Below are 15891 nucleotides of genomic sequence, written 5' to 3'. Positions count from 1 at the left end.
GTAATCTCCAGGAATCAGATAGTTGAGGATTCAAAATGGTAATACTAATCAACATCAAGAGGAGATGGTTTTAGTTATACTGTTTGGAGATGATCATTGCCTGGTACTTGTAAGGCACTTGTGTGGTACCTGCCGCTTATCAGCCCAAGCCTGGATGTTGTCTAGGTCTTGCTGTATATGGACATGAGCTGCTTAGGTATCTGAGGAATACCTGAGAATCATACATTTATTTGACTCTTTGAACTACTTTACATAATTCTACTGTTCTACCTTTTTGTGTATGAAGTTGTAAAGGACTTTTGCTTGAGATTATTTTGAATAGGTTTTAACAGTCCTGAGTGCCACTTGCACTTATTAGAACGGGTGCATTGAACTGAAAGAGCAGGATTGCACTAGTATTTTCCAGGATTGTTTTTGGATTGCACAAAATTCCTTTTTGGCTACTTGGACACTAAAAAGAACACATACTTTCTGTTAAAAACTTTATATCTTCCCCCATTCATTTAATAAAAATATATCCCTTTGTCCTCTTCACAACTTACTTTCCCACCCACCTTTGTGTCAACAGCAAATTTGGCAGCAATATTTTCCATTGCTTAATAGAATCATTCAGTCGAGGCCTTTCAGTCTGTACCGACAAAAAAACTACTGTAAATATCCACTGGTCCCACTTTCCAGCACTTGTCCCACAGCCTTAAGATTTCAAATGCTCGTCCAGGTACTGGATATTGTTTATTTTTATATATATAAAACGAGCAATAAAGATCCAGCACTAATTTCTATGGAATGCTACTGGAGACTGACCTCCAGTCACACAAACAGCCTTCTACCACCATCCTCTTTCACCTACCACAAAACCGAATTTGGATCCAACTTGCCAGGTTACCCTGGATCCCATGAGCTTTTACCTTCCTTAACAGTGTCCCTTGTAGGACTGTGTCAAAGGCTTTGCTGAAACCCATATGAATTACATCAACTGCATGACACCCATCTACACATCTGATCACCTCCTCGAAAAATTCAATCAAATTTGTTACGCATGACCTCCCTTTGACAAAGCCATGCAGACTATCTCCGATCAAAACTTGCCTCTCCAAGTGGAGATTCACTCCTTCAGAATTTTTGCCAAAAATCGCCCTACCACAGAGGTGGAACTCACTGGTCTGTAATTCCTGGTTTATTTCTACCATCCTTCTTGAAAAGTAGAACCACATTAGCTGAACTCCAGTTCTCTGGCACCTCCCCTGTGGCTACAGCCCCTGTAATTTCTTCTCTTGTGTCCCACAATAGTCCCACAAACCATCCAATATCTCCTCATTCCCCATCTCAAACTACTGAAGAACCTCACAGTCCCTCTTCCAAATTCTGTACCTTCCTTCTCCACAGATGTGAAAGTACTTGTTTATCACCCTACTAATGTCCTCTGGCTCCACACACAGATTGCCTCCTTGGCCCCTAATCGGCCCGACTCTTTCTCTGGTTATCCTCTTCCCCTTGACGTATTTAGAGGGATTCTAGCTAATTTTATATGGCTTTTTATCATGCCTTCTCTTTGATCTCCTAATTACTTTCTGAAGATCCACCTTGCACTTTCTATACCCCACTAGGGCCTCCTTTGATTTGATCCCTTTGTATCTGTTAAGAACTTCACTATTTCTTCTTATTTAGTCCTGATTTTTCCAAGAATCCCACGGTTCTCGGAGCTTGTTGCTACCACATTTCACCCTAAAGGGAACATGCTGTGCCTGTACTTTCGCCAATTCCACTTTGAACCCCTGACTGTCTGTCGTAAATTTCCACAGATATAGCTTTTCCCAGTCTACTTTGGCCAGATCCTGCTTGATTTCAATAAATTCTGCCTTCCCCCAATCCAAAACCCTTTTTTGCAGACCATCTGTTCCCTTTTCCATAACAAATTTAAAACTTATGATTTTGTGATGCTGAGGTTAAGATATAAGATCGTGTGGTATTAAAAGAAGTGCATTGGAGGTATGAAGTGGATAATGGATAGAGAATCGGCTACAGTGAGGAAACAGTGAGTGGGGATAAGGGGTTCTTTATCAGGTTTGCAACCTGTAATCAGTGTGGTTCCACAGAGATCAGTGCTGGAACCACAATTGTTTGCAATGTATATTAATGACTTGGAGGAAGGAACAGTATGGACTGTAGCCAAATTTGCAGATGCCACAAAAATAGGTGGAAAGCAAGTTGTGACAGAGGTACAAACAGTTTACACAGAGAGATATTAATAGCTAAATTAAGTGGGCAAAAAGTTGACAAATTATATATAATATGGAAAAATGTGAAATTGCTCATTTTGAAAGGGAAAAGAAAAGAACTGAAAAAACAGTGTGGAGCTGGAGGAATACAGCAGGCCAGGCAGCATCAGAGGAGCAGGAAAGCTGACGTTTCGGGTCAGGACCCTTCTTCAGAAATGGGGAGGGGAAAGTGAGGTAAGAAATAAATAGAGAGAGGAGGAGTGGGGCTGGGGAAGGTAGGTGGGATGGTGATAGGTGAGTGCAGGTAGGGAGTGGTGGGGATTTGGTAAGGTGAGGTGGTAAGGGCGTATAGGTAGAAGAGATGATGGACAGGTTGTGTCAAGTCAAGGAGGCAGGGATGAGAGGGAGGGATGGTCATGGATGAGGCTGGGGGTGGGGAGATTTTGAAACTGGTAAAATCCACATTTAGGCCATTGGGCTGTAGGCTCCCGAGGCAGAATACTCACTCTTCCAGTTTTGCGAGTGGCGTCATTGTGACACTGGAGGAGGCCCAGGATGGACATGTCACCCAGGGAGTGGGAGGGGGAGTTGAAATGGTTCGCAACCGGAAGATGTTGTTGTTTGTCGCGAACAGAGTGCAGGTGCTGTACAAAGTGATCTCCAAGTCTCCAGTTGGTCTCACTGATGTAGAGGAGGCCACATCGGGAGCAGTGGATGCAATAGACCATGTTGATGGATGTGCAGGTGAACCCCTGTCTGATACGAAAGATTTGCTTTGGGCCTTCGATGGAGGTGCCGGGGGAGGTGTAGGGGCAGGTGCAGAACTTCCTGCTGTTGCAGGGAAACATACCGGGGGTGGTGGGGTTAGTGGGGAGTGTGGAGCAGATGAGGAAGTAGCGGAGAGAGTGGTCCTTACGAAAAGGATGATAGGGGTGGGGAAGGAAATATATGTTTGGTTGTGGGGTTGGATTGCAGGTGGCGGAAGTGGCAGAGAATGATACATTGGATATGGAGGTAGGTGGGGTGATATGTGAGGACAAAGGGGTTTCTGTCTTTGTTTTTGTTGTGGGGAGGGGATGTGAGGGCAGAGGTGCAGGATACACAAGAGATGTGGTCGAGAGTGTCTTCAACCACCGAAGCGGGGAAGTTGCGGTCCTTGAAATAGGAGGACATCTGGGATGTGCAGGAGTGGACCGCCCCATCTTGGGAGCAGACGCGGAGGATTGTAGGTGACAGACATGGCAGAGAATGATACGTTGGATACAGAGGTTGGTGGGGTGATATGTGAGGACAAGGGGGATTCTGTCTTTGTTTTTGTTGGGGGCCTCCACCACATCTGCTCCCAAAATGGGGCGTTCCACTCCCGCACACCCTAGATGTCCTCCTATTTCAAGGAAGTGGCGCACGGAGGGGTTCAGTATTGAGGAGGTTGTGCACTGAGGGGTTCAGCACTGAGGGCGGCCAGAATGAAGGGAGGTCAGCACTGACGGGGCAAGTACTGAGGGAGTACTGCTCTGAATGTGGTCAGCACTGAGGAGTGCTGCACTGAGGGTGGTCAACACTGAGGGGCTGCTGCAATGAGGGGTGTCAGCACTAAGGGAGTGCTTCACTGAGGGGTGTCAGCCGTGAGGGTGTACTTCACTGTTGGAGGGTCAGTGCTGTGAGACAATCCGAGGGTCAGTATTGAGGAAGTGGCGTATTGAGGGGGTCAGTATTGAGGAAGTAGTGCGCTGAGTGGGGTCAGCACTGAAGGGAGGTCAGCACTGAAGGGAGGTCAGCACTGACGGGGTAAGTACTGAGGGAGTGCTGCACAGAGGTGGGTCAACACTGAGGGAGTGCTGCACTGAGGGAGGGTCAGAACTGGGGGCGGGGTGTCAGAACTGAGCGGGGGGAGGTCAGAACTGAGCGGAGAGGGGTCAGCACTGACAGGGGGCTGCACTGACAGGCCCCCCTTCGGAAACTGACCTTCATCCCAGATAATTACATAAATTGCAAATTGCTGAGGATCAATAACTAATCCCTGTGGCATCACACTCATTACATCCTGTCAACCTGTAAAAGACCTATTCTCTGCTCTCTGATTCTTTTGTCCATGGCAATGTGATACCCATCTGCGTCATGAGTTACAACAGCCTTTGATGTGGATCTTTACCAAATGCCATTTGGAAATCTAAGTACAAATATCAACCAGTTCCCCTATATCCACAGCACATGTTACTTCCTCAAAAAAACTGCACTAGATTGGTTAAAATATTTCCTTTCTCCAAAACTATGTTGACTGTCTGATTACCCTGAACTTTCCTAAGTGACTTGCTGTAACATCTTTAATAACAGTTTCTAACATTAGGCACGGAGGCTCAGTGGTTAGCACTGCTGCCTCACAGCACCAGGGACCCAGGTTCGATTCGACCCGACCTTCGGGTGACTGTCTGTGTGGAGTCTGCACTTTCTCCCATGGTGTCCAGGGATGTGTAGGCTAGGTGGATTAGATATTGGGAATACAGTGTTGGGTTAGGGGGTGGTGGAATGCTGTTGGAGGGTCAGTATGGACTTGATGGGCTGAATGGCCTGTTTCCACTGCAGGGATTCTATGATTACCCTCTGTCAGATGTTAAGCACACTAGCTATTAGTTCCCTGCTTTCTCCCTCCATTTTTGAATATCGAAGTTACATTCCCTGTCTTCCAATCTCATGGGAATTTCCTTGAATCTAGGGAGTTTTGAAAATTTAAATCAATGCATAAGAATCCCTCAAGGCACTTCTTTTAAGACTCAGAATGATGTCCATCAGGATCCAGGCACTCCTCAGTCTGCAGCTTCAATTTACTCAGCACTACTTTCCTACCAATTCTGATTTTCCTGAGTTCCCCCCTCTCTTCTGTTTCCTGATTTATCACAACTTTTGGGATGTTACTTGTACCCTCTCTAGTAAAGACAGATGCAAAATACCTGTGCAATTCATCTGCCACCGTTTTTATTTCCCATTATCAATTTGCCAGACTCACTTTCTATAGGAACAATGCTAGCCTTGTTAACTCTTCTTTTGAAATGTACAGAGGCTCTTAATATTTCTGGCTAACCTTCTCTCATACTCTTATTTTTCCCTTCTTATCAACATTTTAATAATTCTTAGCTTTTTTTTTGATATTCTGTCCAAGCTTCTGACATGCCACCTGCCTTTGTGCAACTGTATGCTTTTTCTTTAAGTTGGATCATCTTTTTAACCTTTCTAGTTTACCACAAATGATAGGTCTGTTGCTTGGAATTTTACTTCCTTGTTGGAATGTATCTATTCAATATATTCTCAAACATCCCCTTAAACATCTGCCACTGCATCACTGTTGACCTATCCCTTAACCTAGTTAGCCAATTCACTTTAGCGTGCTCTGCTTTCATGACCTGAATATTTGATTTGATACAAGTTTTAAAATAAAATCTTGGCCCCAGTTCTCTTTCCCTCACATCATGTGTAAAATTCAATCATCTGATGGTCATTGCTACCTAGGGATGCCTTCATTATGAAAACATTAATCAATCATATCTTACTGCACAACATAGGTCTGATAGAGCTTGTTCTCTGGTTGGCTTCAGAACATGCTGTTCTAAGAAACTTCTGAAAACATTCTATGAACTCCTTAAATAAAAACAGTGCTGTAGAAACGCAGCAGGTGAGCAACATCAGTGGAGAGAGAAACAGGGCTAACATCCAATCTACCAACAGATTAAAATTTCCCTGATTACCATCATGCCTTTCTAACAGACACTTGTGATTTCTTTCTTTATACTGTACCCTATCATGTGGCTGCTGGTAGAGGCCTGTACACCACAGAGTGATTTCTTGCCTTTATCACTTCTCATCCTGGTTTCCTGAGCTTAGGTCATCCCTCACTATTATGTTAATACGATCATTAACAAACAGAGCCACCTTTTCCTAGCTTACTAACTTTCCTAAATGCCCTATATCCTTCAATGCTCAAGTACTAATTTATCCATGTCTTTGCAATGGCTATTAGATCATTCTTATTTGTTTGAGACTCAATTTCTCATCTGTTTTGTTTCAAATGCTACATGCATCCAAATGCAGAGTCTTCCATTTTATCTTTTAATTATTATCGTGTCCTCTAATCTTAAATGTTGATTTAGTCTTAGACATGTATTCTCTATTCCTTTTTGTCATAGCTTGTTTATCATTTCATTATTAATAACTTTCTCTCTGATCTTGTCTCGAATCTTTGATTTACAACATCTTCCCAAGTTACTGCAGCAACTTACTATCACCTCCCAACAACAATTAAATATGGGCAATGAATCCTGGCCTAGCTGACAAAGCTCACATTAAGGAAAGATAAGAAAAAGACAGACTTTTTAATCACAGGTTATTGTAAAGCTCTAAAGTAAAAAGATATATTTTCCTGAAATGTACAAGTAAACAATTCCTTACTCAAGTTTATACACAGGTAACCAGTAAACCAGACGACCATTCATGACCAGGTTTTCTGCAGCGAAGTTCAGAAGATCAATGAAAATGTCACTCAAGTGATAACTCACAGAGACTGGGACATGACTTTCCATGCTGAAAGATAATAAAAACAAATAAAATCACTCTTCAGATGACAGGCAAGTTTTTTTTTATAATGTGTATTATCTTTAACATATCACTTAGATCTTGAACACCTCAATGTTTCTCCCCTGCTTTTAAAGTGGTTGATGAGACCAGTTTAAAAACTTTATGACTAGATGGGCAAATGCAAAATTTTCAACTTAATTCCTTAGTTAAAACACAATTAACAGAACTGATCGTTTTCAAGTGTGCAATCCTAAAAATGTTTTTTTTAAAATGGTAGAAGAGCAATAAAAGTCAAATGTAACTGTGAAAATTATCCTTTAACACTTCACAAGTACTTACGCAGTTTAAATGTCAAGGGTGAAAGAAAACAGTCGGAGTGAAAATGCAGCGGAGGAAGCAAAGCACAGGGCTAAGCTGGTGCTAAAGTTCCATACATCAGAGGTTAACCTGAGGTGACAACCTGGGAGGTTGACAGAGTTGAAGCTGGAAGAATATAGGTGTTTGTAAGATCGAGAGTGGATGGTTTCAGTTTTTATTGATATCTGAGGTGATTTGGACAATGTTGCTAAGCACCAATGCCTGGTGTAATGTCTGTTGTGAATCACTTGTCACCTAAATCCTCTGAACTTTTCTGGCATCCTCTCTTGTAATAGTCCTGTCAGATGGACATTTCACCTTTGTCCACTGACAAAAAGCTGTTCTACAGCTCATATTCATTTTAAATTAGTATGGTGATATTTAAAAATCAGTCCCCCTCACGACACTCAGAGCTGGTCTAAATTGTAGTAAACCACTCATTTTCAATTTAACTGTGAAGTAGTAGACTGCTGCTCAAGTTAATTTTTAGGTAATATTAACAAATGAAAAGGGAGAACTCTCAGTGTTCCACAGTGTAGGATCAACTTTCAAAGGGGCCAGAATCTTTAAATCAATGCTAACTGGAGGTCCATGGTTTTGCCAATATTCAACCAATTTTCAATGCCATCTATTTTCCATTAATTTTAGTGAAGACTTAACCTTTTTGCTTGACAAAATTAATTCAAAGTCTAGTAAATAACATCCATTCATTCATATCATCACAGGGAGCACAATAGAGTTATTAATAATGCATAACAGGTTAATATTGTCCATTAACTTCAAAAGAACTAACAGTTGCAATAATGTTGTAGGATCCAGATAATATCAAGTTAGCAACTTGAGTACATTACAAAATCTGAGATTGTTTGTGCACTATAGACATGTTTTACTTTCTTATAATGATCTTAGAGCTTGGTTATAGTTTTAACATTGTTCACATCTTGCAGCTTCCGAATTTAATCATGATTCCCCACAATGTAATTTAAAGAATGAATATTTTGTTGTATTCTACAGAGATTAAGAAAATGCATGTTTTAGAAGATATATATATAGACTGTAAAAAGACACAAAATAATGGCTTGTAGAACAAGCTGAAAACAAATTATGAATGCAATGAAATAAAAGAAACTTGAACAGGATGTTTAAATTAAGATCATCTGGCAATCATTTCCAATTTTTTTTGGGCGGTGGAGGAGTTGAACAGATTGATCAAAGTGAAGAATGTTAGTCCTGAGGAATAGAAAATTAATAGCTTCTAATAGCTAGAGAATCATTTACAAGATAAACATCAGTGTGAACGTCATTCAGTGCTTCCTGGTCATTCATTCCGAAAAATCCTCCACTTTCCTGATGAGGCATCTAATTGTTTCTTAGTTCCAGAGTTGTCACATTCTCCTACCAGAAATGTGTACTGATTTCTCAGAGAGCTTCCTGTTTCCATGTGTTCATTATTTTGGCTTGTAGCTCTCTATGAGGTTGTTTTCTGATTTGCATTTTCCACAAAAATTGATTGTTTTATGTATCTCTATAATATGTCCTCTCAGTCTCATCCATCTGATGCTGAAGAGCCCAAGTTTGTCCATAGCTCTTCATAACTCTGACAATATGGAGCAACCTCTTGGCTTTTTTCTGTACTGCCTCCAGCACCTGAATATCTTCTGTATCAGAGTGACCAGAAAGGGACACAGTCTTCCAGCTGTGGTTTCAGTAGTGCATTATAGAGTTTCTAATGTTTTGGTGATACAGTTCAGCATTCTATTGGTTTATTGATAACTGTTTCCCAGTACTCAGATACTGTGATCATCAATTCAAAGACTCTAAATCATTTTCAGATATATCTTGAGCAATTTCATTAGCATCATGGGGTAAACATTTTGCCCATTACTTTGAAAGGAATAACGTTAAAGGACATTTTAGTATCTTACCCTCTCCCTAGACTTAGTTTTGTCCAGTTAGAAATGACTTATTCTCTGGTTAGCTCAGAGACCCTCGTAGCCAGAGGTAAACGGTGCCACCTAGTGACTGAATTTGACATCTTGTAGCATAAGGCTACACAGTGGCTCAGTGGTTAGCACTGCTACCTCATAGCACCACGGGCCTGGGTTTGATGCCACCCTCAAGAAACTGTCTTCGTGGAGTTTGCACGTTGTCCATGTGGGTTTCCTCCCAAAGTCCAAAGATGTGCACGGATAAACAGTACAAGGATTAGGTCGGGGATGGGTCTCGGTGGGATGCTCTTCAGAGTGTCAGAGTGGACTCGTTGGGCCAAATGGCCCATTCCCACATTGTAGGGATTCTATGGAAAGCTGGCAAAACACCGAGAATTAGACGAAAACCCGCTCCATTTTCTTGTCCAGGCGTCATTTATCATCCAGCTGGTAATCCATAACGGGCATTCAGAGGCATTTGTACCTGTAAAGATTGGTAGCCCAGAGGCCACAGGTCAGGCAAGTTTCAGGAAGTGCTGGGAAAGGAGGGCAAGTGAAGGGTGGGAGTGATCCAAACTTCCTCTGTGCTGCCTTAAGTAGCGCTCTGCTCCATTTGGTTCTATAGTGGGTCTGCGCAGTTAAAATAGACAGGGTATTCATGTTATCCGAGAGGACTCCGTAATGTACATATTTATGAATCAGCTGCCCTTGTCAAGTGGATGCCTTAATTGTCTAAGAGAACAGCAATGATATTGTAGTCAAACAACTGGAAATGAGCACTAAGTACTTTGAGGATTTTAAATCCCTTCCATCTCAGTTTCTGCAGAGGAAAGGACTGAATTCCCCTCTGTCAGAAAGTATTCAAGCTGCTGAGTAGTTAAATGTGGAAGTCTATCTGGTAAGAGAGCTCTCTGTTCGAAGTACTCATCCAATATCCTCCTACCCAATCTTTATCTGCATAAAAATGACAACGTAAAGAAGTTACTGGTCAAAAAAGAATGCAGCAGTGCCAGAGATGCACATTTTGAACCTCCTTCCCTTTTGAGATGCCTTATGCTGTAAGTGCTTCAAGAAGTTGCATCCAACCTGGAGCATTCTGACATAGTGTTGTTTGAACCTGTGTGTAACAGCTTATCCCAAGAAGCACATTACTGATTATTGCAACAATTACTACAACACCCAGGGGCTCCAAGTCAGCTCCGAGGCCAACTCAAAGCGTTTGCATCCACTCAAGCAAAGGAAGCATTTGAGGACATAGATTAGATAGCAGCTGAAAGCGGAAAGAAATCAAATTGATGAGTTTCCACAAGGCTGCCAGCATAATATTTTATGATGATCATTTTTTCACATAAGGCATGAAAGACTTCATAAAATAATAAAATAATCTACAAATATTTTCAAAACTTTAGCCCAGTAATACTGCTGCTTATAGTTACTCCTGCCATGTGAGGTACTGTCATGGTATGCCACACCTGTCTGTCTCTATCAATCTCATGCATCCACTGTAGCTCCTCTGGAACAACTCTGCTGTTGTAGTGGCTGCCTAAAATGTTAATGTGTTAGTATTAACAGTTTTTTAACATGGGCTAATTGCTCAAATTGAATACTTACTATTCCTCTGTTGGTTTTAAAATTTCTTTCTGTGATCCTGTTTTTCTTGTGGATTCCCTTATGCCATATGGAGCTGGAAAAAAAAAATTGCCAATACGAAAAAAGGCTCGACAAAAAGAAAGCTGTAACTTCTCACACTCTTTGCTTTCTTTTATACTCAATTACTGAGTCATTTTGATACAAGAATTTAACCATGGAGTGACATTTGGGCATAGCTGAATGCATTAAAAAAAACTCATCAGTGTACAAGTTTAAACACAATATAACCATAATTTAAAGTAGTCAGTGACAAGAAATTTTAAAAGTGGTATAGGATAAAAACACATCTCAGAAACACTCCAATTTTTGCTTTTTTGATTTCGGTACTTGCCCAAATGATATTATAATTCATTCACCAGCACAGAGAACAACCAAACCTACTCAATCTCTTTTCAAAAGATAAATTAACTTATGTGAAGAATTATAGTAAATTCCACTTGGAGTAATCAGGTTCATCAGAAAAGCAACCACACTCAAATATGTTTAATTGGCTATGAAGTTATACGATGACCTGAGTTGTCAATGCCTGTAAAACACCATTATCTTGTAGATACAGTGCTCAAATTTTATTCACCAACCCTATTTGCAGATTTCCCATATGATAATCCATGCAGAATATGCTCTGTTCACCGCTGCCACCTCAACCCAATACCTCTCCACCCTGTTGTATGCTACTCATTGTTCTTATCCCAATACTGGGTCAGAAGATGGGAATTCTACAACACTCTGCAGAGAAAATCTGGACCCAAATCCAACTCTAGCTAGGGCAACGTTACTGAGCAGTGTTGACTTGCAAATTAAATCACTGATCAGTAAACAATGCAAAATATGTTGCTCAGCCTCTTCTGCCTTCATTGTAATGAAACATTACAATTCTTCAATTTCAACTTACGATCTGTGATGATTGCATCAAACAACTTCCCTCTCCTCCATATATTTTTTGAGGCATCAGAAACAAGCACATCAATATAGAATTCCTCCAAGCCATATTGGCGAAGGTTAGCCCGGATGTTCTCATCTGGTCCTCTCCATTTCTGGTTTTTCCTGCTGGCCTTACCTGAAGAAATATACAATGCCATTATTTCATGGTAATCAAAGTAAACTTTAACATAAAACACAATACGTTTACTGTGTAACTAAAAGATGGAAAATTGATTTTATCTGACTTTTTTCTGTTCTTTATTCCACATCCACAGTCCTCAGAATTTATTTTTCATGCTTTTACTTCCACTTTTATATCTTGCACTCCTTTCATGGGCAAACAACATTTTATCAATTAATCTCTTTTGGCCTCTAACCTATCCCTGTTCTTCCTTTTTCTCCTGCCTGCTCCATCTCCACTTTTCAACACCGTAAAACCCATCAGAAACCTGGCTCTTGACAGTCATGCTGGACTTGAAATGTTAACTCTGTTCCTTTTTTAATAGGTGCTGCCAAACCTGCTGTCTTTTCCAAGCACCTTCTGCTTTTCTTAATTTCTCACCAAAGTCCCACAGACCCCACTGCACACTCTATACTCCCAACATACTAAACACCAGCTGATTATCAGAGCCATTCACCACACTTCCCTATACTATCTTTGAAATCTGTACATAATTACATCACTTCAACATATCCTTTGGTCTTCTGAATACTGACATTCCATGTCATCCGTCACTTTACTGCACCATCAGTGATAAAGCTTTCCACTGCCTCCATCCCACATTCAAGTTCTGCTACCTGAAACACATCATCTCTCAATTTGTCTCCACTCTTTTTAAAACAGAAAATACCTTGCATTTATACAGCACCTTTCAAGTGTTCAGATGTGCCAAAAAGCCTTAAGCTAATTACAGACTTGAGTGCAGGACAAGTCTGCACACAGCAATATTGTAGAAACAGAAATCAGATGAACGACCAATAAATCTGTTTTAGTGCAAGTGGTTGAGTGTTTAAATGTAGAACAAAAAGACCTATTGTACTCTTCTGTAAACTCTGCCATTGCAAAGTTTTAAATCCTTCAGAACAGACTGATAGTTAAAATTTAAACTAAAAAACATTGCCTTTAACCATGTAGGATTCCCTCAGTAGAGCACTGAAAAACAAATCCATAACCTAGCCTGAAGCAAGTTCCAGAGTGGGGTCTGCACCTTCCAAATCAATGACAGGAATAAAATGACTGAGCCAGATCTTCTAAAAACATTAACCTAACTTTCAAACACTCACCCGAATCTCTCCTTCCAGAGCCTGGTGTCCATTGAACTATTTTTCTTTTGTGAACTTCCTTGGAACACTTTAATTAAACATTAATAGTGCTGCATAAATAGAAGCTGTTTCCATGCAGAGTACCACGAAACCTAAGTCCAAAATTTATCCATTCAAGTTAAAGTAGGAAAAAGCTTTAGAAGCAATTTCTTTTCTGTAAGCAAAAACCAATTTCCTCAGTAAAGTGCCAGAAATAAACTTACTCCTGTTTATTTTAAGAAAGACATTTTTCTTTTTAAACAATGCAAAAAGTTTTGAAAGGGTTACTCACCACGTCCATGAATAATGTTGTAGTCAATGTCTGTTCCACATACGTAGGCACCAAAATGGGCACAAGCTACAAGAAGACTACCTAGGAAAAACAAGAAACAACAACTTCAAAATGAACTTCTCTATCAGGACCACCCTATAATAAAGAAAGGGATTCAGAGATAGACCGTAAGAGGACAATAAGGCATAGGAGCAGTAGGCCATCCAGCCAATCAAGTCTCCCCTGCCATTCAAAGAGATCATGTTCATCTGATAGTCCCCAGTTTCATTTTCCAGGGAGTTTGCCCCACCTCAAACAGGACCTTTTACAGGACACATGCATGTCCTATCTACCAATCCCATCAAGAATCAGCTGAAAAACAGACACTGAAATCAATTTTCCACTGTTCTGATATTTGAAAACAGATCTGAATGACTTACAGTCACTTCAACCTAGCACAAAAATCCCTGGGAATCACAGGTACAGTCCCTGCAATGTGTTACTTCTGATTTTCACTTTAGGGAGGTTTGTGGATGCCCCTGGCTTCATACAGAGTGGGGTTTGTCATTTAAACAGTCGGCTGCCTCCATTTAAATCTGATTATGGCTGTCTTCAGCAGTGAGTGAAAAGTGCAAACCAGGTCAGAGGAGGTCAGTTTCAGTGGATTTATTTTGGATAGCCAGGGCACCCATTTGGAGAGGTGAGGCACCTGTGAGATATGGTCCCAGGACATTTTATGTGGGGCCTCGACAGAGAGTCATACCCGACTACAAATGTTAACTCTGCTTCTCTCTCCAAAAATGTTGCCAGACTAGGTGAGTTTATCCAGCACTTTCTGCTTTTATTATAACTTATGTGGAGAGTCAGGTGCCTTTGGAAGGTGGGGGACCTACAATCGACACGATCCATAAAATGTGCATTAAATCACATCCAAATAAGGCAAAAAAAAATTAATTTAAAAACATGTTGAGTCTTCAAAGAATTGATGTAAAATTCACAGTTTGAGAAAGTGACAGATATGTACTGGAAACTAAAGCAAATTATATCAACCCAGGACAAATGCAAACATGCCAAATTTCAAACAACCACAACAAGTTATACAACAGAAGTGCACACTGATTGGTTTAAGCACAGCTATGGAGAAAGCAAGGGAGAATATAGGGTCCCCAAGTTCCCAGGTTCATCAAAAAAAATGCAAAGCATGAAAACATTCCTTTTGTATGTCAAGTGCAGTTCACTCTGTGTATTAATATATTTCACACCAAGCAAGCATAAATGAGCTGTGTTACAAACTTCTCCAATTATCTTGAGTGATTGTTTGTGTAATTCCTGGTGTACTTGGGACTTGTTCAGCAACTGCTGCCTAATCACAGAGACCCCTTCTAATAGTAGGCATTTCGTTTTTTCAGTTTTGTAAATACGGATTGGTTGGATATTGTCTGTATTCTGCCCATTACAAACAACCAAAGGGAAAATGCTGTTTGAGTCAGGGAAACAATAGATCACAAATCTATGCGCCTGGGTTTGCACCAGCACTGAAATGCATACATGATATTTGTGCCTCTGTGATACCAGACAGGTTGGTCAAATGTGCCGACAATTGGCTGTTTGAACCAAAAAGCATGTTCTTTCAGTTATTCGTAAGTAAGTAAAATACAGACTGTAGTCCACTAGTTCGATGTGTTTCCACAATAGTGCTGCACTTGAACAATGGGTCGATTAAGAACGAATTTAAGATAATCAATTAAGCTCCTTACATGATTTGTTTATATTTGCTCGACGCTACATACAGTTAAAAAAGGACTTTCTCTAAACAAACTAAAGAGATATGTTCAAGCCCTGTATCTTTTTTGAACTACATCATAACTTGGGAGCCTATAGTTCCTCATTGGTTTTCTCCTCGGCCAATGAGAGTTGATTTCTCAATCAGCACCCTTTTCTTCCATTGTATAAATAGCTGTGATTGTTTGAAATTTGGCATTGAAGCAGTTGTTCTGATGAGAAAGACAAAATAAACTTCAGCAACACGCCTCTCTGTTCAGCAATATTTAGGTTCTGAACTATCAAACAACTATTTAAATTGCATCTATGAACTATCTGTACAACTTGCCTTTAGAATTTTCAAACAATGAAGGGAAAAGAAATAAAAATTCTTGTCAGCCAAAAAAGTTAAATATAGCTTACACTGCTATAGGTTTCTGCTAAATCCTTCTATTTACCTGTTCCTACAAATGGATCAAATACCAAGTCATTGGCTCTTGTTTTTGCATGATTTGCCATTAGAAAGGCGAGACCTGCATCCATACTGGTATTCCCAATGAAGTGACGCTTCTTCACGCTGTACAAGTTGATTAACTCCCTCCGACCATCTGCAATCTAGAACAGAATGGATCATGGCAGCAAATTAAGTATTTACTTCTTTTAATTCTCCAAATCATTTTTTAAGGATTCACTGTTTCCAGCTTTTTGATCAATACTAATCAAAATATAAGATATATTGCAGCACTAAATAATGAGATATATACCAAAAGTTTCATTCAAAATTTCTAGCTTCTACTAATCAATTAATTGACCAGGAACAAAAACAAAGTTGCTGGAAAAGCTCAGCATGTCTGGCAGCATCTGTGAAGGAAAAAACAGAGTTAACGTTTTGGGTCCGGTGACCCTTCCTCAGAGG

The 15891-nt window shown here is 40.4% G+C and overlaps 1 protein-coding gene across 4 annotated transcripts in view; it reads right to left on the bottom strand.

The window, feature by feature from the left end:
* The window catches only part of trmt11 (tRNA methyltransferase 11 homolog), an 88569-nt gene that overhangs the window by 50932 nt on the left and 21746 nt on the right, over window positions 1–15891 (bottom strand). For all 4 annotated transcript variants that reach the window (XM_020531165.2, XM_048597350.1, XM_048597351.1 and 1 more), the window contains 5 exons: window positions 15434–15590; window positions 13236–13316; window positions 11613–11777; window positions 10682–10754; window positions 6660–6791 (listed from right to left, as the gene is read on the bottom strand). In XM_020531165.2, the coding sequence (XP_020386754.2) occupies window positions 6660–6791; window positions 10682–10754; window positions 11613–11777; window positions 13236–13316; window positions 15434–15590 (608 nt within the window). The remainder of the gene's footprint in view (window positions 1–6659; window positions 6792–10681; window positions 10755–11612; window positions 11778–13235; window positions 13317–15433; window positions 15591–15891) is intronic.

This window comes from Rhincodon typus, chromosome 5, assembly GCF_021869965.1.
Source record: "Rhincodon typus isolate 14 chromosome 5, sRhiTyp1.1, whole genome shotgun sequence".
Taxonomy (NCBI): Eukaryota; Metazoa; Chordata; class Chondrichthyes; order Orectolobiformes; family Rhincodontidae; genus Rhincodon; species Rhincodon typus.
Note: the sequence above shows the minus strand (reverse complement) of the source record. Positions and strands in the feature narration are given on the sequence as shown.